Source organism: Erythranthe guttata, chromosome 10, assembly GCF_056151865.1.
Source record: "Erythranthe guttata isolate IM_541 chromosome 10, IM_541, whole genome shotgun sequence".
Classification (NCBI taxonomy): Eukaryota; Viridiplantae; Streptophyta; class Magnoliopsida; order Lamiales; family Phrymaceae; genus Erythranthe; species Erythranthe guttata.
The window spans coordinates 13,510,377-13,535,519 of NC_142542.1; the positions used below are offsets into that span (position 1 = coordinate 13,510,377).

At 35.4% G+C, this 25,143-nt stretch overlaps 2 protein-coding genes across 2 annotated transcripts; both read right to left on the reverse strand.

The window, feature by feature from the left end:
• Window positions 1–203: 203 nt before the first annotated feature.
• Window positions 204–1,277, reverse strand: LOC105956975 (putative UPF0481 protein At3g02645). The gene has a single exon (XM_012980886.2). The coding sequence runs from the start codon at window positions 1,275–1,277 to the stop codon at window positions 204–206; it is 1,074 nt and encodes a 357-aa protein (XP_012836340.1).
• A 20,813-nt stretch (window positions 1,278–22,090) lies between these two features.
• LOC105956986 (metalloendoproteinase 3-MMP) lies at window positions 22,091–23,311 on the reverse strand. Its single transcript, XM_012980896.2, has one exon. The coding sequence runs from the start codon at window positions 23,258–23,260 to the stop codon at window positions 22,274–22,276; it is 987 nt and encodes a 328-aa protein (XP_012836350.2). The 5' UTR covers window positions 23,261–23,311; the 3' UTR covers window positions 22,091–22,273.
• Between the last annotated feature and the right edge of the window lie 1,832 nt (window positions 23,312–25,143).

Genomic DNA, 25,143 nt, shown 5'->3' on the forward strand with positions numbered 1-25,143 from the left:
ACATCTCAAATCTTAAGAAATAAAGATAAAAATTATATTTGTTAAATTGATCAATTTTTTCAGTTTTAAAATCCGATTCCGTGCATCGCACGGGAAGAAAATGCTAGTAAATATTAAGGGGGTGGGCTTATTGGTGAAAGAGATATAGCCCATAAACCTAGAATAATAATGATGCTTGATTGGGGACTTATGCACAAAAACCCCTAACTTTTAATTTTTTTGAACGAAGCACACAAATCTTTTTTCTTGTCTCTCTTAAGCCCATTGAAGAAATTGGCAACTTCTTCATCACGCAGTTCACTAACTATAATTTCCGCCTTCCTCAGAATAGCCACATCCTCGGGATTTTCAACGAGTCGACACATTAAATCGACATACTGTGCGAGCTCGAGTATGGTCGATCCCGGTTTGGCCAATGCTGCTTCATATGCCAACAGATTCCTCAGTATCACGTGCGATGCAGCATTCACTCTAATAACCGGTAGATAAAATTTCTTCTTCTCCTTATCAAATTTGACCGCTCTGATTCCTCCACTCGCAAGCGTGAATTTTACCCTCCCGGTTTCACTCATCAGTAAAACGGGAAGAACAGGAATATTCTTTTGCGTAGAGATTGCGCCGAGTGTAGTAACGTTGTTAAGAATCGAATAATACATGTGGTCTAGCAGGTGGACCTTGTCCACGTTTCTTACTATCATTGGATTGTTGCTCAGTTTCAGAGGCGAATGGTTTTGACAGAAAACCTGGAACTTATCGAACAACAAATATTTGTCGTCCGGAACACACGATTCCGATTCAAGAGTGTCTTGAATTACGCGAAGCAAAACGACGGGGATTTGGTTCTCCAGCATCAAAATATCAGGTGCTAGGGTTTCCATTTCAGGGTCTTGATTAGGGGAATAATTAATCAAGAAATGGAGCAAAAAAAGGCCATCAATTGCTAATATCCAGGCTAGGAATTTGATATCACGATCAAGATACTTATCGTAGCACGATCGGATAAGACGATCCGAACGAACTAGAGCAGCCTCAACCATCTTCCGAATTTTGGTCAACTCTTGCGGGCGGGCAATATATTTCTCGACGACCGCGAGTTTTAGCGGGAACTGTTTAGGGATATAGGGGTGGGGCGGGTGGTGGTACGGGCCCAGGCCGAGGTGCTGAGGGGCATAAGCGTCCGGTTTTGATTCTTTCAAGCTTTTCGGTACTGTAAAGACGCAATAACGTGCTCCATGATGATGACACTCACCGGAAATGTTTTGTGGTGCGAAATTCATTCTCTTGATCTTTATATTTTTTTAATTGTTTTTTTTTTTTTTTTTTTTTTGAGAATTTCAATCTCAAATGTGTGTATGCAAAACTGAGAAAAATGAAAATACAACGAACTTATTAACAAGAAAATCGAGGACATGCTGGATAGTTATTGCACACATGCTTGGGAAGATATTGTGTTATCATTGCTAATTGAATGAGTATATATATATATATATATATATATATATATATATATATATATATATATATATATATATATATATATATATATATATATATATATATATATATATATATATATATATATATATATATATATATATATATGCAAGTTTAATGTCCATGTTCAGAATCATTAAAAGAAAATGACCATCTCAACCAGAAGCTTAATGTGTCAGTGAAATGTATATCATTTAATATAAATATCTCAAATAGATACTGTCATTTGGTGCGTACAAGTAATGAAAATGGGAGTGAAATAAAACTTTCTTGATTGATTTTAGTTTCATACTTGATATTTAAAAAAAAAATTATAATTTTAATAACTAATATAAAATGATAATATTATCCAATAGTTATTATAATATGTGGTAAAAAAAAATTAACTATTATAATTTTAAGGTCAATTTCCTATTACATTACAATATGCATTATGAATAAAGTTATTCAAAATTTCAAATATCTTAATATTGAAATAAATATATAACTATAATTTTCTTGTCAACAAAATTATTTTATTTTTATAAAATAATTATTGGTTGGTTGAGTATGAAGCCAAATATGTTTTTTCTTGGGTTTCATCTTCAATTTTATTGATATTATTAAATTTATAATTATAACATTACCAAGAAAATAATTATAAGTTCATTCCTTGATGATTACACTATTCTAAGATCAATAAATAAATATTTTTTTATATTATTAAGAAATATATTTTATTTTATTTTAGATTTATAACATTAAAAATTACATATAAAAAATATATAATTTGTTTTACTAATAATATAGTTTATTTATTTATTTAAAATAATTAATGATGGGTCGGTTCATGTTAAACTAATTTTTTATGGGTTAAATCTTTAATTATACCAAACTTTATTGAAACTAGCAAGGTGGACGTGCGTTGCACGTCTCTGCATGTGTTAATTATTTTAATATATTTTTGGTTTTCCATGTGTTCATTATATAATTTATAAAATATATTATAAATTTTGATATTTTGATATGTTTATAAATTATTTGATAGTAATAGAATTTAATATTAATTAAAAATGAAATATAAAAGCACTTACATAATTTTGGTTACATTAATTGATTTATTCAATTTTTATTTTTTATGGTTTTCCAAAGAGAAAATAGTTGATCATAATATTGCTACACAAAATACACCTTGTTAAGATGATCATAAAATCGAAAAACCAAGTACCCATTACAGACAGCCGTTGCATATTCATAGAAAGTTTTTTTGTCAAAAAAAAAAAAAAAAAAAAAAAAAAATAGAAAACAAAATATCTAACACAATACAATGTGCGCGTCAAAATATTCTACCTTTATCAGTCATGTAAAAACACTGATTCCATATGCCAAAAAACTTAAAATGATATCGTCCTCTAACATTTTGGAAATCTACTCATTAGTGTATTCACCATTGATATTCAATATGTTCCTTATAATACCTAAACCTCCTATTAGATTGGTGTCCTATATTTGCTTCCTTCCGCATATAAGCAATTTGTAGGTAGAAATTCAGAATTGGTCGTTTATCATAACCTTAATTATTATTTTTTTATGAATTAAACGATGCATCCAAAAGGTTGGAAGAAGAATCTTTTACGCCCCCACTAAAAAACCATTGCCGTGTTTGCTTTTTCTACTTTTCCTCATTAATTTTCTTTTCCTTCTCATCATTGTGCATATATACAACATATATTCCAATGCGGAGGTGCCATTGAATGGCGGCGGAGGTGTAGGGTTTTAAGTTTCTTACGCCCATAAATTTATGGATCAAAATCCCCCAATCTGTTTTTGTTTGATGTTGATAAGTTCAACACTTTTCTTTTCTATGATTTTTTCAAGTCTTCAAAGTATTTTGACCTGGTAAAAAAAAATGATTATTGCAGCTACACGTATAGTATAATTAATTATACTTTCTAACTATAACTTCTATGTAAATTATATGAGAGCCATACAATAACATATAGCATCATAACGTTGAACATATAATAAACTTGAGTGACATTTTAGAGGAGACTGTTCGAAGAAGATAGATTTCATAGACAAGAGAAAATTCAAGTAAATTGTGATATTCTCAAAATCCTTTTAAGAAACTATAATCTGTGTATTGAATATTTATATAAAACTTTCAGTTTTAAGGTATTTGATATGTAAAAATAAATAAAAATTTACATTCACATAGTTTGGCTTGTGTGTTTAGGAAACTGGGGACAAATATTTATGAATTTAGAGCCTTCCTGCATTGATGAATTGTGAAAGCGGGGTTGAGAATAGCGAATGTTCTGTATTCATTCTCACCGATATTCTAATACCCAAGAATTTACAATTTAAATCGTAAAAATAGTAAGTAAATCTTAGATAATTAAATTACCACATTACAATCTTATTTTAAACCTCAATTTATTTGAATAATTTAAAAATAACACTTAATAAGATTTGTTCTTACCTGAGATTGAGTCATCAACATAACATGATTTGTTGCGCATAATAATTTCTTTTTTACTTGAGATGGAGGAAACCTGGCAGACGATTGAATTACATAAGTTGAATAAGTTAACAAAATAAATGAAAAATGAAGTAGAAAATATATTTTATTTACCTGAATTGCAAATATCAGCTTGTTGTATTTTTATTTTATTTTTGTCTTGTTCTAGACCTTCGTTCGACTTTATTCACATAAAAAAATAGATGTGCAAAGCCACTAAAATAAACTATTGGTTTTCCTTCAGAGGCAGAAAACCCTTTATATGCCCAAACTTAATACCTACTAATCAATTTACAATTGGATACTACTTTTGTATTCAATGTTTTGAAACTAATAAGATTTCTTTAAGGCTAACCAAATTACGTTTGTTGTCTTTCACAACTTGTCTATCTTAGGGGTATTTTTGTAAAAACAAAAAATGGAAGAAACCACTACTACATTCACACTTTTATAAATAGTATAGATAAGTATATATATTCATTTCTTTATGGTTGGAAATGACTAATGTCATGGGGAGGAGAAGAAATGGCTATTCCCATATTATTGGGAATACGGATTCCCATGGGAATGATATACCAAGGTTGTGTTTTGGAATGTGCTTGGCAATGCTCATTCCATTCACAACTCATTCATGCATGCCAAGCATGTCCTAAAAGTTTTGAGAAAAAAATATGCTTCTATTGATACTAATCTGAACCGAAATAAAATAAAAAGAGATCATCACCTCAGATTAATGGATTAATATGGAACCATTTGGATAGGACAACTTGAACAAAAATCAGCTAACATTTTTCATTCCCAAGCTTGCATCTTATATTAAACTATATATCGAAAGTGCTAAAAGAATTATAAAACGCTAGAATGCTTCTTCAAGCTACAAGAAAAACTAGTTTCAGTGACCAAATTCTCAGCGACCATAACTAAATGGTCACTGAATATTCACATTTAGTGACCAAACGTTATTTTGTAGCAAAAGTGGGACGGGTTAAATCTTGTTGTGACCAGCGAACATTTGGTAGCTATAAGTGGTCACTAATAGTTAGACATCTTATAGCAACTAAAATTAAAGTTTATAGCGACAATTTTTATGGTCACTATAACTTAGTGTTAATAGTGACCAATTTAAGATCAATTTTTTTTACGGTTGCTACGAGTCTTTAATTTAATTATTAATTAACAACCATTTAATTGGGTTGCTAGGAACCACTTGAATTTGGTTACTATGAAACTACTTATGGAAATCAATTCGATTTGGTCACTAGACAAATCAAGAAAATAAAAGAAAGATAGGGCGAAAATGCAAATAATGAAAAAATACAGCCATATCTTTCTTTCGTTTCTTCATCACACAACATTCTGTTACTCTCTCCGCTCTTTCTCTTCGATCTCTACCAATTCTCGCATAATATTACAGAAAATTAAGAAAAAATTATCTCTTAATTTCATCATTATATATATATATATATATTATTTCAAAATTTTATATTCTATAAATTCGAAAGCTATTATCTTATTTTTAATTTTAATTTTCCGAAAAATGTAATATTGATTATATTCTTTTTTTTAGTATTATTTTTATTTAAATTTTTAATAAATTATTTATGTTAATAATTTTGTAATTTAAACATACATTTGAATAATTTATGAAATTTTAGTGTATTTGAATGATTTCAAAAAAATATATTCATTTCGTTTTAATTATTTTAAACATTTTGGATATCTATATAAAATTTGAATATTTATATTTTTTAATTTAAAATTTTTTTTAATATTCAAATAATATTTCTACAAATTATTAATAATTCAAATGAACTTATCAATTAATTAATTTATCAACATACATGGAAATAATTAAATATAGATGATATGGTTTTAAATATAGATCATATCATTGATTGATATGGATTATATCAAATGTATTTTAGCAATCAATTAAAAGTCTGTCATTTCATATATTTTGATATCATTTTAATTCCTTGCAAATGTAGTATATTTCAGACTTAGATGTTTAAATCAAATTAAATTTTATTTTAATTTAAATATGTTATGAAATTTATATTTTTTTATTATTTATATACAAAAAAATAATGTTTGTATATTGCACATACTTTGAAAATTTAAAATCCGAATACGTATTTATTATATAATACTAAATTTTCATTTATTACATATTTACGTGCCAGGATTTCAAAGAATTTTCTCCTTTTATAGAAACTCTTTGACTTTTATTTACCAATTATTTCTTTCGTGTGTTCCCGTGATTACTTCCTCTTTTTCTTTTTCTTTTTTTTTTTTCAGATTCTTATTTAATTTAAAACAATGTCTAATTCAAATTCAAAATTGGGTAACTTATATTTATTGTCATGTGTATTCAATTATTTACATATAGAAACTTATAAATATCAACTCATTTGTGAGGACGAAATAAAATACAATCATTTATAACATTGTAGAAATGATAATTAATTTTTGTTAGCAACAATTACGGAAAAAATATATTTATTGGGGTCCATTAATGCTCTTAATTAATTGATAAATTTCATATATAATTATGAACTTACCATAATGTTAATAATTAACACAGACAAGCAAATGTAATGTCAATTCCATTTCACAAAAGAAAAAATCATTCGATTTTCTTTTTAATGTTAATAATTTGTTTTGCCATCTTTAAAAATTATTTTTTTTTGTCCCGAAACACATGTATAAAACCCTCTTACTACCTCATTCATTCACACCATGTGAATTCATTCACATCACGACTCAGTTTATATTTTTTTTTCTCTTTCATTTTGTTCTTTTATTTTCGTTCTTTATATTCATGTTCGTTGTTTACCTGGTCTTGTACTGATGCAGATATAAAGTACTATGGACGAGTGGATTAATGTTACAAATGTATGTTTATGTGTTTTTTTTTTATCGAATATTTTTTGTTCTCATGTTTTATATATTTTTGTCTCATTCTCCCATATTGTTTAATTGTATCATTTTTTGTTTGTTTATCTATTTAGTGCACTGTTTTTTGATTGATTGATATAACATAATCGAGCCATACGGTTTAACGTGTAATACTCTAGAGAACTTATTATCTGACATGTACAAGGATTTAAGATCTAACAATATATATTGCCTATTAACTTTTACCGCAGACCGCAATATATTCTTCGAAATTAATCCTGTTGTCTAGAAAAGTCAAAATAGAATTGATCTTTGCCATTACTTTTTGTATACAACAAGAATTATACATCACACTGGCATTGATTTTTTTTCTATTATTTTTTAGTTAATATGAATATCAATTAATATTTATATACTTGGTTGGTTAGTATTTATACACTATTTTTGTATACCTATAACGATTCTTTATACTATGTAATCAATTAGTATATGTTAAATATTACGTGTGTGTGTGTGTGTGTGTATATATATATATATACACTCTGCTATATTAAATGGTCAATATAAATGTTACATATAAATGATACCCACATATTTTTTTTAGATCAAATAAAATATTAAAAGATACCCACATATTTTCTCTATACCCATTATATATATTGATAGCCGTATTTCCAGATTTTTATTTCATAATTTGCTATTTACTTTCGGTAATATGTGTCAATCTTCTTTTTTCTTTTCCATTAGCAATTTCTTTTTTCTATTTAATTTATGTTTAAATATATAAATCGTAAACTTATTTTTAGTGTTTATCATGTACAGAGAAGAATTAGAGACAAAAAAAAAATAATGGATATTAATTGATATGATTCTATATAAAGTTTTAATGGAAACTATATTTCTGACAAGTGGTAGTACCTACATTTGACACAAGGTTTATGTATCTTCTTTTAATTTGTTTCAAATAATAATAATTTTATTCAACTAACAGTAAACAAATAATCACTAATTTCATTATGCGGTAAAATTACTAAATTTAAACTTTAAATGTATAGTTATGTCGACATTACTTATGTATGAGTATTAGTATTAGTATCAGTATCAGTATCAGTATCAGTACCAGTATCAGTATTAGTATCAGTATCAGTATCAGTATTAGTATTAATATTAGTATTAGTATTAGTATTAGTATTAGTATTTGTATTAGTATCAGTATTAATATCAATATTAGTATTAGTGATACGCGTTTTCCTCACGTATAAATTACTGCAAGTATACGGTATCGCATTTTGCAGAGTGGTTCCGGATATCGATCCACAGGGACCTTGTAGATTCAAATGCTGAGTAGTGTAATTATATTATCGTTATATTATCTAGCCGATCGTAAATAAGTGGATTGGTGATAAACCCTAATTTAAAAGCATGCAAGATCGTAAACATGCAAATATGGAATGTACGTAAATAAAGTACGACAACTCAACGCGGGGGGACTTTGATTTAAAGGGGACTTCTAGGGCCAAATCCGCCTATGTATAATCAACAACGATCTACACATCCGTTATCTAACGCCACATTCCTATCCGTTAACCCAGACGCTAAAGTACTCTAACCCCCGTCTCCAGTGTAGTTAGAGTCTACCCACAGGTCCGACGTCTCCGTTCAGAACCTGCTATTAAGAGAGCATTTAGGCCAAGTCCTTAAGGGCTACCCGAAGTGCATCACGTCTCCGTTTCCACACCCCGAGCTATGTTTTCCTAACTTCAAACAAGAAATCCTCTCTCGAGTTCATTCCTATTTAATATCAATCTGAGAGCTGATCAACACAATCAGAAGCATTTAATACAGGAAAACATAAACGAAATCAAAACACGACAAATAGATAACAGAAATGACGATCGAAATCAATATATACAAGGCTTCATTGCCCTAGAAGAAAATGTTCTTAGTTCATAACAAACATAGAGTCAAAAGAATGTACACAAGAAACGAAGAACAAAACGTAAAGAAATATCGTAAGAAAAACCCAAGTCGAAACCCTCGTTGAAGATTCCCGCGAAGAACTGTCGAAGACCGAAGAAAACCGAAGAAAGTCGAAGATGCCGTAGAAGACTGAGGCTTGCTTCTATTTATAGTAAGGCAAAGCTTCTTGAGGAAGCTTTGCCTTTTTAGATATTTATTACACATCCCGAGGCCCATATCGCGATATGAGAGGCAATATCGGGCGATATGGTAAAATTACAAGCTCTCTGTTTCGTTTTCCCCCATATCGCGATATGGAATGGCATATCGCGCGATATGGCAAAAATGCAAGCTCTCTGTTTCGTTTTCTCCCATATCGCGATATGGAAGGTAATATCGCGATATGGTCTCTGCAGTAACTTCAAACTCTGTTTTGACCCTTTTGTAGCCCGAATTTGACAATTTTGCATTTCACAAAAATTGTAGCCCATGCAGTTGGCTTTCTAAATCCACTTGAATCAGCTCAATCGGAGGTCGTATGAAGAAGTTATGCGTAAAATACCGAAGGCTGCCACCATCCACTTGATTGCAATTTTTGCTCTTGTTTGACTTGATTCTCGGCTTCGCTTTCAAAATCGTTTCGAATCGGTAACAATATCTAACAAAACCTAAAAATAGAAATAAAACAAGAAACGCAATAATATATACAAATAACGCCGAAACTCGGACGAATGAAGACCAAAACTCGAAGATTCGATAAGCAAAAATCGAGCAAAATGAACACTTATCACACCCTCAAACTTAGATCTTTACTCGTCCCGAGTAAATCAAAACGAAACTACAACAAAAAGAAAATAAAAACACCAAACTGAAACTAGGCCACTAACGTAGGGAAACACGATTGCATTTAGCGTATGCAACAAGCCATTGAACCCCTAGGTACCCCCAAAGGACGAGTTGTGTCTCGTGAGGGTTTTCAGACAACACACCCACAAAGTTGCCGGATTGGTCAAAGCATTGCAATTAATTCGAAAGATAAAACGAGCTAGATAACCTAAAATCTCATAATGGCCCACGGCTTTAAGGTATTCGACTTTCCTACCGACGCAATTAGTTGTTTCTACACCAAAATGAAAGATAGACTCAAGAATCCGTAATTAAACAATAAACACAATCATCGAGGGTTTTGAGTAGAAATGTGGGTGAAAAGTAAGTTTTGATTCTGAAATTCAAAAACTCGAGTTGGGCATAAGTAGGTCTTTTTATTCAATAAGACATGACAACAACAATATATTGTGATTTTTATCACAACCTTTTTTTTTTTTTTTTAACATAGAGTAAAAACGTAAAGACCATTGATAGAACTTTTAGCCAACAACTCAAAATCGTGAACACATAATTCAATTCTAACTCGCCCCCCAAACCTCAGACTATTATACCCCTCAGAAAAATGCGCTCAAGCTTAATCAGAAAGGATTCGAAAGGCTATCCACACAAGTTGCAAAAACGCAGTCGGAAGGTTCATCTATAATTAGCCGGTGATCCATAATTTCAATTTTAAAATCAACTAGCCCATCTACTAATTCATTAATTGCTTTGCTTCAATAGAACCCGGAAATGCAAATTACACTCGATCCTAAATGAAATGCATGTGACAAACATAACACAATTACGGAAATCGAAATACATAAACGAAACTAAATTATATGATATGCATGCAAAAGACCAAATCAAAATAAGATAAATAAAATAAAATAAAAACAAAGTCTAGCAAAGATACATCGTAAACGAAATATCAATCCAACGACTAATCCCAAAACAACGAACTAAAAACAAAAACAAAAACAAAAAGGTTCAACAAACACCACCCTCAAACTTAAATTTTAGCATAGTCCCTATGCTCAAAAGCAGAATAATAAATAAAAGGGAAAGAATACACAACGTCCCTTAGTTGTTTAGGTCCTCCTCGTCGTCGCTCTCTATGACTCGTCTCGCCCGAGAGCTCTCGGGCCTATCCACAGCTGCAGCATGTCGTGGGAAAGGGAGGGGTTCTGCGATATCTGTGGTGTCGCACCCCATTTTGCTGGTAAGTGCTCGCAACATTTTCCCGATGAATGTCAGGTGTGTTTCGACTGCCTCCTTCCACTCTCGGTCCCCGTCGCCAATCTCTTGAACTGGTTGCTTTCCTTTTTGGCGCGGTTGAGCAGCTCGTCTTGGAGCTGGAGCATTCTGGGCATCTCCCTCGTCGTCATCGCCTCCCATACCTGGATTTTCCGGCCCCACAGCGTCCTTGTACGAAAAAACATCTTTGATAGGCAGTTGGGGTTTCATTGTCTCGTCGTTCTCCCGGGTCGGAACTCCTGCCCACTTACAAAGTCCGGTAATCAGTGATGGGAACATCGGACTAAGTGAAAGGTCGCTGATGCACCTCCGCATCTCTCCGTAAATTATATTCCCTACATTGATGTTGATCCCTATGATGATAGCATAGATAAGAAGCAACCGGGGGGGAAGGACTGTGCTCACCGCCGATGTGGGCAAGAGGCGGGCCGAGACGAAGTAAGCCCACGCCTTTGCTTCCTTAGACAATTCTGAACGATTGAAACTTTTCTTCTCCCCTTTCCAGGATGTCCCCCTCGGGCACAAAGTTCTGATCAAATCATCGAAAATGGTTTTCTTTTTCACCGTGTTGTAGCCTTCCAGCGATAAGTCGGGCAAATTGAAGTAGTTGTTGATATGGGCAGGATCAAATCGAACTACAACATCTCGAACCTTGACAGATGTGTTGTTATCGTAATGAGCCGCATTGGCAAAGAACTCTCGGACCATGCTGACATTTGCCTCCCCCGGATCCTCAATGAACGATTGCCAACCTCGTTTCATGACATTGTCGAAAATTTCCGGGTTCCGTTCCTCGTCAAGAAGAAGTTCTCGCTCCCGGATGATCGACTTCGCTCGGTCTTGAAAATCCTTGGCGGCTTGTGGACTGACGAATGTGTGTGTCTGAAATTCATCATCGTCGATTGGTGCCGACGGAGCGTTCCTTTGGTTGGCTCGGGCCCCAATTTTCTCTGGCACTTTTGACGAAGCCGTGGTTCGAGGCTTTTTCTTGCTCGGAGCCATAATGCAAGCGTTTGATTGGATAGGGTGGTAAATTAGCTTGAAATCTTCTTTCGGGCAATTCACCGAACACTTGGTGTGCGGTGTTTCGGTACACTATTGAATGCTCCTTTTTGCTAGGTACCTAAGTCCTACAACAATGATCAATCAAACACAAGAATTAAAATCCATCATTCACAAACATAAACATAAATTCAACATTTAACCCAAGCAAATTTGACAAGAAATTCAAAATTAAGCATGTTAGGGTAATTCCTAAATCTAGACATTGGTTCAACCAAAAACTCATGCTTCAAACCCCAAGACTCATAAAAAATGTACATTTGCAAAACCCAACAAGAATCAAGGGAGAAAGAACAAGAAATTAGAAGAAATTTGAAGAAATTCGAATTTTTTTTAGGGTATTCATACCTTGTTTGGAAATTTCATTCAAAAATCAACCCCAAAAGTGCAACAATGCGTGTTAAAGTGAATGGGTGTAAGATTTTGTGAAGGAGTTGTGAAATTTTGGGCTCAAAATCGAATTTTTAGGAGTAATGTTTGTGATTTTGAAAGAGGGGAATGAATTTGAATTATGTTTTCTGCCTCTTTAATCTGCATAAACCGACACCCATATCGCGATACAGGAGATCATATCGCGATATGGCCTTACCTGGGAGTTCTGGAAAGAGTGCCCCATATCGCGATATGGACACCCATATCGCCCGATATGGCGGAATTGCAGACTCTCTGTTTCCCATCCTACCATATCGCGATCTGGAAACACATATCGCGATATGGTACCTTTTACCAGCCAAAATTTAGAAAGCTAAAGAGGTGAAGTGACAGAAGTACGAGAAAAGCATATGACAGAAATACGAGAGAAGCATATGACAGAAATACGAGTAACAATGGGGTGCCTCCCATTTAGCGCCTGTTTTACAGTCGACGGCTCGACTTAGTTTGGATTTATTGGGAGAAAATCAGTGCAACACGCTCCACTTCCTCGGGAGCACCATTTGGGTAGTAATGCTTGACTCGTTGCCCATTGACTTTGAATGATGGGCCGTCTCGTCCTCGGATTTCAATAACTCCTTGTGGGGTTGCGCTCAGGACTACGAATGGCCCTGACCAACGGGACTTTAGCTTTCCCGGAAATAGTCGTAGTCGAGAATTGAATAGCAGGACTTGGTCACCTGCCCGAAACTCTCGCTTTGTAATTCTTTTGTCATGCCACTTTTTCGTCTTTTCTTTGTAAATCTTGGCATTCTCGTAAGCATCGTTTCTGAATTTCTCCAATTCATTGAGTTGAAGCAATCGACGATCGCCGGTAGCTGTTTGATCGAAATTGAGCTTTTTGATTGCCCAATAAGCTCGGTGCTCCAATTCCACTGGCAGGTGGCACGCTTTCCCATACACGAGTTTGTACGGAGACATCCCAATCGGTGTCTTGAATGCGGTTCGATAGGCCCAAAGTGCATCATCGAGCTTCAATGCCCAATCTTTTCGGTTCGTGCTCACGGTCTTCTCCAAAATCTGTTTGATTTCTCGGTTTGACAACTCAGCAAGGCCATTTGTTTGTGGATGATAGGCAAGCGCAATTTTGTGTCGGATCCCCAACTTGTTCGTGAGATTAGTGAGCAGTTTGTTGCAGAAGTGAGATCGTTCATCGCTAATGATCGCCCTAGGTGTCCCAAACCTTGAGAATATGTTCTTGTGGAAGAATTTGAGGACTGTACGAGCATCGTTGGTAGTGGTGGCAATTGCTTCAACCCATTTGGACACGTAGTCCACGGCGAGCAAAATGTATAACTTCCCGTTCGAAGAAGGGAATGGTCCCATGAAGTCTATGCCCCAAACATCGAAAAGCTCCACCTCTTGCATGTTGTTCAAAGGCATTTGGCTTTTGTTGGATAGGTTCCCTGTTCGTTGGCATCGATCACACCGTTTCACGAACTCGTAACTATCTCGGAATAGGGTTGGCCAAAAGAAGCCTGACTGCAAAACCTTGGCGGCTGTGCGAGATTCCCCGTGATGCCCGCCACAAGGTGAAGAGTGGCAATGGGTGAGAATCTCACGTACTTCTGTTTCCGGAACACATCTTCGGATGACACGATCGGGGCCGGTTCTGAAAAGCAATGGCTCGTCCCAAAGATAGAAACGACTGTCGTGAAGGAATTTTTTCTTTTGATGATAAGAAAGATCGTCAGGAATGATTCCACTGGCCAAGAAGTTGGCCACATCAGCATACCACGGAGTGTGAGTACTAATGGCGAGCAGTTGCTCGTCTGGGAAGGATTCCTGGATATTTCCTTCGGCTGGAACTTCTTCTAGTATGAGTCTGGAAAGATGATCTGCTACCACATTCTCGCTCCCCTTTTTGTCTCTGATTTCCAAGTCGAACTCCTGGAGTAGGAGTACCCATCTGATGAGTCGGGGCTGGGCGTCCTTCTTTGCGAACAAGTATCGAATAGCTGCGTGGTCGGTGTAAATGATCACCTGAGACCCCAAAATATACGGTCTGAACTTGTCAACGGCATAAACGACAGCAAGCATTTCCTTTTCGGTCGTTGAATAGTTCTTCTGTGCTTGGTCAAGTGTACGACTCGAATAGTAGATGGCCTTGAAGATTTTGTCCCTCCTTTGTCCCAATACTGCACCTACAGCATAGTCGCTCGCATCGCACATGATCTCGAATGGTTCCTCCCAATTGGGAGTAATCATAATCGGTGATTGGGTTAGCTTCTCCTTGAGAAACGTGAAAGCCTGCAAACAAGCAGAATCAAAATCAAAGACGGCTTCCTTCTCAAGCAAATGACACAATGGTTTTACTATTTTCGAAAAATCTTTAATAAATCTACGGTAAAACCCAGCATGCCCCAAAAAACTTCTAACCCCCTTGACATCCTTCGGTGGAGGCAATTTTTCAATCGTTTCGATTTTTGCCCTGTCCACCTCAAGACCCTTTTTCGAGACCTTGTGACCTAGAACAATACCTTCACGAACCATAAAATGACATTTTTCCCAATTTAAAACAAGGTTTGTTTCTGTACATCTTTTTAAAACAAGTTCTAGATTGTGCACACAATGATCGAAAGACGATCCAAACACAGAAAAATCATCCATAAACACCTCAAGAAATTCTTCTACCATATCATGAAAAATAGACATCATACATCGTTGAAAGGTAGCAGGTGCATTACACAACCCGAAAGGCATCCTACGAAATGCAAAAGTACCGTAGGGGCAAGTAAAAGTATTTTTCTCTTGGTCTTCCGGGGCGATTGAAATTTGATTGTACCCCGAATAACCATCAAGAAAACAGTAATACTCGAAACCTCCTAGTCTGTCTAGCATTTGATCGATAAAGGGAAGGGGGAAATGGTCTTTTCTAGTGGCTGCATTCAATAATCGGTAATCGAAACACACACGCCAACCAGTGACTGTTCTAGACGGAATAAGTTCATTTTTATCATTCACAATAACCGTCATCCCACCCCTTTTTGGCACAACCTGCACCGGACTGACCCACGGACTGTCAGAAATTGCATAAATCATACCAGCGCCTAACAGTTTTAAGACTTCTTTTTTGACTACCTCTTTCATTGACGGGTTTAACCGCCTCTGAGGTTGGACTCTCGGTTTATAGACGTCTTCCATTAGAATTTTGTGTTGAACAATAGACGGGCTAATTCCCTTAATATCCTCAATAGACCAACCTATAGCTGACCTATATTCTCTAAGGACCTCCAGCAGTGTGTTTGTTTCGGCCTCGCTCAAACTAGAAGAAATAATCACCGGATAAGTCTTGTCTGCTCCAAGAAAAGCATAACAAAGATAATCCGGTAATTGCTTCAATTCCAGTACGGGGGCCGTTTTCACACTAACTGGTATCTCGGGGACGATTCCTACCTCGTCTACGCCCAAAGTCTCGGCACACTCAAGAAACAACACACAATCAAGCACATCATTTTCAATAGGAGTTTCAGGGGAGGCAGAATGCAAATCAATAGAATTAACAATGCAGTGCTCAATAGAATCACACAATTCATACAAATCAAAAAAGGAGGAAACACAGTCCTCGATCACGTCTATTCTACTGCAATGCTCAACATGCTCAGAGTGTTTAAATGCATCTGTCAAATTAAAAACAACTTCTTCCCCATTTACCCTAAGCATTAAAGATCCTAATTCCATATCAATCATCGCCTTACCAGTGGCTAAGAATGGACGACCTAAAATGATTGGTGCTTCATCATCTTCAGGCATTTCAAGTACCACAAAATCAACAGGCAAAATGAATTTATCTACTTTAACTAGCACATCTTCTACAATCCCATCGGGATATTTCAATGAACGATCAGCTAGTTGTAAAGTCATGCGAGTGCGGTTCAAATTTCCTAAGCCCAGTTTTAGAAACACAGACATAGGCATCAAATTAATACTTGCCCCCAAATCACATAAAGCTTTATCGAAAGTAGAATTTCCAATAATACAAGGAATAGTGTAACTCCCTGGATCTTTCATTTTCGGTGGTAGATTCGACTGAAGAATAGCACTGCAAGTTGCCGTGAGTGTCACTGGTATGTCTTCTTCGATCCGAATTTTCTTGGATAGGACTTCCTTCATGAACTTGGTGTAGTTTGGCATTACCTCCAAGGCTTCTGCAAAAGGGATGTTGATTCGAATCTGTTTGATCTTTTCAATGAACTTTTTCAATTGATCCTTGAACTTCTTCTTCTTCTGTCTTTCTGGAAAAGGAATAGGAGTTATCAATAGAGGGGGATTATCAGGAAAAGAAATGTTATTGGGCTTACTAGCCTCTTTTGTACCACTCCCTGAAATGGTGATTTCTGGCTCGACCGGGGTCGGTTGTACAACTGGCCTTGGTGACTCGTCCGTCGGGTAAGGAGGATCGGTCATTTGCAAACCACTTCGGGTGGTTATGGCTTGACAGCTTTCTTTTGGATTGACTTCGGTATTGCTCGGAAATCCACCTTTGGCCATTGTGGACATGGATTGGGCGATTTGCCCTATTTGCTTTTCCATGTTCTTCATTGTTGATTTCAGGCCCTCCATTTCCTGTTCTTGTCGGTGAAGACGCTCATCATACGTTGGCCCTCGTTGCTCTCTTTGATGGTTGAAATCGGGAGGTGGTTGTAGAGCATTCTTTGGATTGGCGTAGGAGAAGTTCTCGTGATTCCGAATTCCCGGGTGATAATGAGTAGGGTTTTGGTTCTGATTGTGGGTTCCCCGGAAATTGTTGAATCGGTGGTTCATAAAGTGTGCCTGCTCCCAATCGTCGTTTGTGGCTTGTGAAGTACTTGTTGCTGCTACTCGTTCGATCTGTGGCCCTCGAACTGAAATTTGGGCGACCTGATTTGATAGGGTCGCTAATTGTGCTGAAACTGCGGCTAAAGGATCGAGTTGGTGGACTCCGGCCACCTTTTGTATACCACTCCGTTCGGACGGCCAATGGTAAGCATTCTCACACATTCGCTCGACAATGTCTCGAGCGTCTGTGGGAGTCTTGTTTTGCAATGATCCACCTGAAGCAGCATCGACTAAAGATCGGGCTGGTTGATCGAGCCCATTGTAGAATAACTCCATTTGATCCCACGGGTTGAATCCGTGTTGAGGGCATTGTCGTAATAGGTCCTTGAATCTCTCCCAAGACTCGTGCATCGGCTCTTGGCTCATCTGTCTGAAGTTGCCTACATCTCTTCGTAGTTGTGCGGTCTTCGAGGGTGGAAAGAATCGTGCCAGAAAGGCTTGTGATAATTCTTCCCAACAGGTGAGTGATCCTGGATTAAGACTCAAAAGCCAACTCTTCGCTTTGTCTCTGACAGAAAATGAGAATAGCTTCAACCGAATGGCATCATCAGAAACGCCGTTAACTTTGATCGTGTCACAAATCTCCAAGAAATTGGCAAGATGGAGATTCGGATCTGCAGTGGCTGCTCCGGAGAATTGGTTTGCCATGACCATGTTGATTAGTCCCGTCTTCAGCTCGAAGTTGTTTGCGGCTATGGTCGGTTTCCTGATTCCCGAATAGTTCTCATTCACAGCTGGAGTTCGGTATTCTCGCATTGTTCGCTCGGGTGGCAGGTTCGGTCTTGGCTGCTCGTGATCTCGTCTTGGCTCTCGATCGTACTCAAAGGCCAGGTGCTCTGGATTTCCTTGATCTTCGGCCATTGGTTCACTTTGTTGGTTGCGCGTGGCCCTTAGTCTACGTAATGTCCTTTCAATCTCGGGATCGTAAGGTATGATTTCCAAATTTCGACGCCTGGGCATAAACAAAGTGAGTGGTTAAAATCAAGGTAAAAATCGAAAATAAAACAAGTAAATGGCTAAAGTAATAATCAGATAATTGGTAACACTATCAACAAAGATAAAATCAAATTGGTCCCCGGCAACGGCGCCAAAAACTTGATACGCGTTTTCCTCACGTATAAATTACCGCAAGTATACGGTATCGCATTTTGCAGAACAGTGGTTCCGGATATCGATCCACAGGGACCTTGTAGATTCAAATGTTGAGTAGTGTAATTATATTATCGTTATATTATCTAGCCGATCGTAAATAAGTGGATTGGTGATAAACCCTAATTTAAAAGCATGCAAGATCGTAAACATGCAAATATGGAATGTACGTAAATAAAGTACGACAACTCAACGCGGGGGGACTTTGATTTAAAGGGGACTTCTAGGGCCAAATCCGCCTATGTATAATCAACAACGATCTACACATCCGTTATCTAACGCCACATTCCTATCCGTTAACCCAGACGCTAAAGTACTCTAACCCCCGTCTCCAGTGTAGTTAGAGTCTACCCACAGGTCCGACGTCTCCGTTCAGAACCTGCTATTAAGAGAGCATTTAGGCCAAGTCCTTAAGGGCTACCCGAAGTGCATCACGTCTCCGTTTCCACACCCCGAGCTATGTTTTCCTAACTTCAAACAAGAAATCCTCTCTCGAGTTCATTCCTATTTAATATCAATCTGAGAGCTGATCAACACAATCAGAAGCATTTAATACAGGAAAACATAAACGAAATCAAAACACGACAAATAGATAACAGAAATGACGATCGAAATCAATATATACAAGGCTTCATTGCCCTAGAAGAAAATGTTCTTAGTTCATAACAAACATAGAGTCAAAAGAATGTACACAAGAAACGAAGAACAAAACGTAAAGAAATATCGTAAGAAAAACCCAAGTCGAAACCCTCGTTGAAGATTCCCGCGAAGAACTGTCGAAGACCGAAGAAAACCGAAGAAAGTCGAAGATGCCGTAGAAGACTGAGGCTTGCTTCTATTTATAGTAAGGCAAAGCTTCTTGAGGAAGCTTTGCCTTTTTAGATATTTATTACACATCCCGAGGCCCATATCGCGATATGAGAGGCAATATCGGGCGATATGGTAAAATTACAAGCTCTCTGTTTCGTTTTCCCCCATATCGCGATATGGAATGGCATATCGCGCGATATGGCAAAAATGCACGCTCTCTGTTTCGTTTTCTCCCATATCGCGATATGGAAGGTAATATCGCGATATGGTCTCTGCAGTAACTTCAAACTCTGTTTTGACCCTTTTGTAGCCCGAATTTGACAATTTTGCATTTCACAAAAATTGTAGCCCATGCAGTTGGCTTTCTAAATCCACTTGAATTAGCTCAATCGGAGGTCGTATGAAGAAGTTATGCGTAAAATACCGAAGGCTGCCACCATCCACTTGATTGCAATTTTTGCTCTTGTTTGACTTGATTCTCGGCTTCGCTTTCAAAATCGTTTCGAATCGGTAACAATATCTAACAAAACCTAAAAATAGAAATAAAACAAGAAACGCAATAATATATACAAATAACGCCGAAACTCGGACGAATGAAGACCAAAACTCGAAGATTCGATAAGCAAAAATCGAGCAAAATGAACACTTATCAATTAGTATGAGCATCCATATTAGCATCACTAGCAGCATCAATATTAATATTAGTATTAGTATTAGTATTAGTATTAGTATTAGTATTAGTATTAGTATTAGTATTAGTATTAGTATAAGTATTAGTATTAGTATTAGTATTAGTATTAGTATTAGTATTAGTATTAGTATTAGTATAAGTATTAGTATTAGTATTAGTATTAATATTAGTATTAGTATTAGTATTAGTATTAGTATTAGTATTAGTATTAGTATTAGTATTAGTATTAGTATTAGTATTAGTATTATATTAGTATTAGTATTAGTATTAGTATTAGTATTAGTATTAGTATTAGTCAAGGTTGTAAAAAGCGGTAATCGGGTCCGAGTCGGTCAGGCACCGACTCACGATTAATCGGTGCGGCGGTGATTAATCGGTGATAAATCGGAAAAAAATCGGTTTTTAAAATTTAATATAATATATTTCTAAATATTATTTATAAATACATACTCCAAACATATATAAAAAAAATATTTAAACATAGTTATATCTCCATCATGTATATATCCTAATAACATAATAAAAGTTTAATAATCATAAGATCATAATACATAAATATCCTTATAAAATATAAATAAAAAAACATTTTTTTTGAATTTACATTTATTCTTGAACATTCCTGGCATACATCATTAGTTCTTTAACAATAACAATTAACATAAACAAAATAAGGCATAAACTCATATTTTATTTTATTAAAATCCAACTTTTATTTTGAATTATAAAAAAAAAAAAAATCCGATTTTTACCGATTTTTTACACCGAGTTTGACCTGCCTCAGACCGCCTCACAGGCAAAAACCCGATTTTTCAAACCTTTACACTAAAATCGTAAAGGTTTTTTGGACTGCCTCCGCCTCGGAGACCGATTAATCGGCCGCCTCGGCCGATTTTTAGAACACTGGTATTAGTATTAGTATTAGTATTAATATCAATATTAATATCAATATTAGTTTTAGTATTAGTATTAGTTTTAGTATTAATATTAGTTTTAGTATTAGTATTAGTATTAGTATTAGTATTAGTATTAGTATTAGTATTAGTATTAGTATTAGTATTAGTATTAGTATTAGTATTGGCGTATTAGTTTAAACATTAACTATTCGTATTAGAATTGGCGTATTATTATTAATAATAGTGTTGATATTAATATTAGTATTAGACTATTAGCATTAATCATTGTATTAATATTATGATTAGTATTAATATTAGTATTATTAGTGTTGGTTTTAATATTAATATTAGTAGTGATATTAGTATTATCAATGTTGGTTTTAGTATTTGTAGTAGTAGTTGTTGTTAGTGTAATATTAGTGTTCATATTCAGGTGCATAGGCAATTGTACGCCGCAATGTCCAGAGTTAAAAGTAGATTTGAGATAAAGATATTTATCAACTCAGAATCAGGCGATATAACTAAAATTACGAGCAATGTTGTGTGCACAAAAGATTTTCAGCGAATATGAAGGTAAATCACAAACAAATGTATATTTTGATTCAATAAAACATTTTTTTGGTATTATTTACATGTATGTCAAATGTTCAAAGTTTTCGTTCGTTTTATTTTACCCAAAAAAAAATTTAAAAAATATTGATCTCGTGCTTCGCACGGGTGAATTACTAGTTAATATATAATAATAATGTTTTAGTAGTTCTGTCCATAAGTTTTCACAAAACTGAATACAATCAGTTTTAATAATGGCATTTAATTCGAGAGTTAATAGTTTCTAAATTAAAATTGATTGTCCTAATTTCATAATATAAATTAAGATTGATTGAATAAAACATCTTTACACAAATGGATACATAGATTTACACAAATCGTGATATAATTAATTAATCAAAATTTAAATTATTATTATTTTGTAAATAAGATTTTTTATATTATTACATCATCAAATATATGGAATCTAATAATAAAATTTAATATTTATTTATAAAAAATACATTAAATGTACTAAAACACTGTTCACTTTGTATAATTTAGAAAGAAGTGCAAATTTTAAAAGAGGTGCTGAAGTTGCTCTTAGCGTCCTTTTCGACATAAGAGATTTTGGAGTTTGCAAATAAGTAGCTTCCTATTGGCTTATAAGATATTTGCTCTGCTTTTATTCGAGTTGAGTCATAATTAATACGGTCAAGGGAAAAAAAAACAATATAAAAGTTATAAAGTTTACTTTTTTAAATCTCATAAAGAGAACTTCTTAATACAAATATATTATAAAGTTTATTTTCTTAATTCTATCATAAAGAGAACCCTTAGTACTAGGGAAGTTTTATTGCCATGTATGTATTTATATCTATACATATGAATATATTGAGATAGAGATAAAGAAGTCTTCTAATTCCCCCAGTTTCGATATAAAGATTTGATTCCATTGATATCATCTGCATCGAAATTAGTTTTGTTCATTCCATAGTTAAGATAGGAATACATGATCGCAGCCTCAACATCGGAATGCCCGAGCCCGAGAAGGTGCCCGATTTCATGCACCGCTATTGATTCCAAGTCCATAGCATCTGGGGCAGGGCCGTCGGACCATTTCTCATCCGCATCGTAATGTAATCTCCCATCGGTAGGACGGAACGCATGGGCTGTGACTCCGCCGGGCCCGTCGAACGGGTATCCGTCCCCATGGGACCTGTTGAAAAATCCGATCACTAGATCGGTGGAGCTACTGTCTTGGGCCCGCGAGAAACTGAAACCGCTGACGGAATGCCACTTTTGGAAGGCCCGCGAAACGGGGTCCACCGCGATCTCGGGAGTGTTGGGAAGAAACTGGTAAGTGAGGTTAGCTTTGGACCGCGGCCATCTACGGTTTCTTGGGACGGTGAAACGGTAGTGAGACACTGTGTGAATATCGTTGTTTGAGTTCGAGTACTTTTTACCCTTATTAGGTTGCATGGTGTTGATACCGTTAATGATATCGGCATAGCCACATCGAGGGGTGGCCATTTTGGATACTGTCGTAGCATCTAGTATACCCGTGGGGGCAATATGGTAATTTCTTTGGTAGGTTTTGATGGCAGATTCTAGGGCATCGTTGAATTCGTCATCGTGGGGCTCGGCGGCGTGGTTTAGGTTTAGGTTTTGGTTATCGAGATAACCAAATTGATGGAGGTAGTTTTTGATCTTGTGGATGCCTTCGATTTTGTTTCCCTTCTTAGAACCTTCTAATTGATTGATGAAATCGAAAGCGAAATGTGGTGGTTTTTTGTCACTGATTGGCATCATCTCCCTCTTGGCATGGCCAAGTATAGGAGAAATTAATATTAGGGTAAAAAGAAAGATGAAGAATAAAAAGTGATGAACAAGTTGAAGTGCCATGAGTGAGTGAGTTGTAGTATCAAGAAATATATGGTGAATGAAGATGGTTTATGATTGTGATTATGATCTCTATTTATAGACATATATTGGCATGCATGGAAAAAAGAGGAGGGTGGAAGAAATTAATGCCATCGTAGTAGGTTCAATTAATGAATAATAATATAGCACGAAAAATTTGTAGTTAGGCCGCCATACAATAAAATCAAGTTACTCGATATATACAATACAAAAAAAAATGTTGAAACCTCGTTTGAGTTTTTGATCCATGAATATAGAACGAACCAGCCCGAACACATATTTTCGTTCGATAACCTTTGAAGATCGACTAGAGCTCGTTTAGGGAAACAAATCATAATAAATGAATAAAAAATTTGGCTACTCAAGCTTGAAATCATTTAGGTTCGATTAGAGTTCATTCGACCTCGACTCGATTGCTTATCAAATAATGGTGAAACAAAAGTTTGAAGGGGAAATTAGCTGGAGGTCCCTAAAAAATATTCTCTATAGCTATAAGGATTAAGAACACGAACATTTTGTCATTTTGCTGAAAGTCTCTGTGCGCTCCCCCTCTAACGGAATCGCTTAGGAAAACTAACAGTAACGACGATGCGGTGATTTGCACAACTTAGTTGTATTAATAAATAACAACGTAGTTAAAATACAGTGAAGAAAAAACTAAAACAAGAATATATGCTTTCTACAGCATAGGATATACACAACTTGCATACACAACTTAGTTTCAGAAAAAAAAAAAAAAAAAAAAAAAAAAAAAAAAACTTAATTTAACAATTGTTTGGTGTATGTAGGAGTACGTAATTCGCCAAGTTAGTACAAAGTTTGGCATGTCATGACCCTAAAGAAAGATACGATGAGGAAACAGATGATAATCTAGTACAAATTAAATGAAATAATATGATAATATGAGCATACGTATTAAGTTTGTAGAGAGGCCCTCAACTATAATTTAATTTGGGGGTAAATTACAAACACTCCCTGAGGTATGGTCAAATTACAAAAAAACCCCTCTTGTTTGGATAATTACATCTACCCCCTCAACTATGATTTTTTTCTTACACCTCCACCCTTATGGTGCCAAATTCAACATAATCATCTAGATTCCGTGGAATGTGCTCTAGTTTTTACTCGTTTTGTGTAAAAATACAGTTTCCGATGCACCACAAACTGATATATACAAGCTAAAAATCACATATTATGATCATCTTGCTTCATAATGTAGTGTTTGAATGGGATAAAACGGGTACAAAAGTGATAATATTTCATATAATCTCGAAGATTCAACTAAATTTGAGGAGCTGAGGGTGTGGTTGTAATTATCCAAACAAGAGGGGTGTTTTTGTAATTTGAACATACCTAAGGGGGGTGTTTGTAATTTACCCTTTAATTTGGTGCCAACCTTTTCAAATTCAATTGTTCATATATTCTCCCAAAAAGGCCTAAACGAATATAAATAACTAGCCCACTGAAAAAATCGTTGAATTGTGGCCAACAAATGCATAATTCAGTTGAGTTTGGATTTCTTTAAGATCAATAATATGAAGAGCAAATGCGTTTGTTAAACACCCCTGAGCTCTAATTGTCTTTCAAATTAAAACACATCAAGTACTTTTGCAATTTGCTAAAAGTCCTGTGTTTTTCAGACTCCCCGTCCTCCATCAGATCCCGTCCAACCTTGTTGCATTCCGTTAAATCTGCTCCATCCCTATTCCCTGCCGCTGCCATCGTTGAAAAGTTCAGCCACACACAAGCGCACATAGATAATCACACAGCGCACACAGATAATCACACACCTACATACGCGTAACCTAATAGTAATGGAAATTAAACCAAATCGAAAAAATATTAAGGTGGTGTTTGCAAAAGCT

Bases quoted from the DNA above. Each gene is read 5' to 3' on its own strand.
- LOC105956975 (XM_012980886.2), bottom strand. From the start codon at position 1,277: ATGAATTTCGCACCACAAAACATTTCCGGTGAGTGTCATCATCATGGA.
- LOC105956986 (XM_012980896.2), bottom strand. From the start codon at position 23,260: ATGGCACTTCAACTTGTTCATCACTTTTTATTCTTCATCTTTCTTTTT.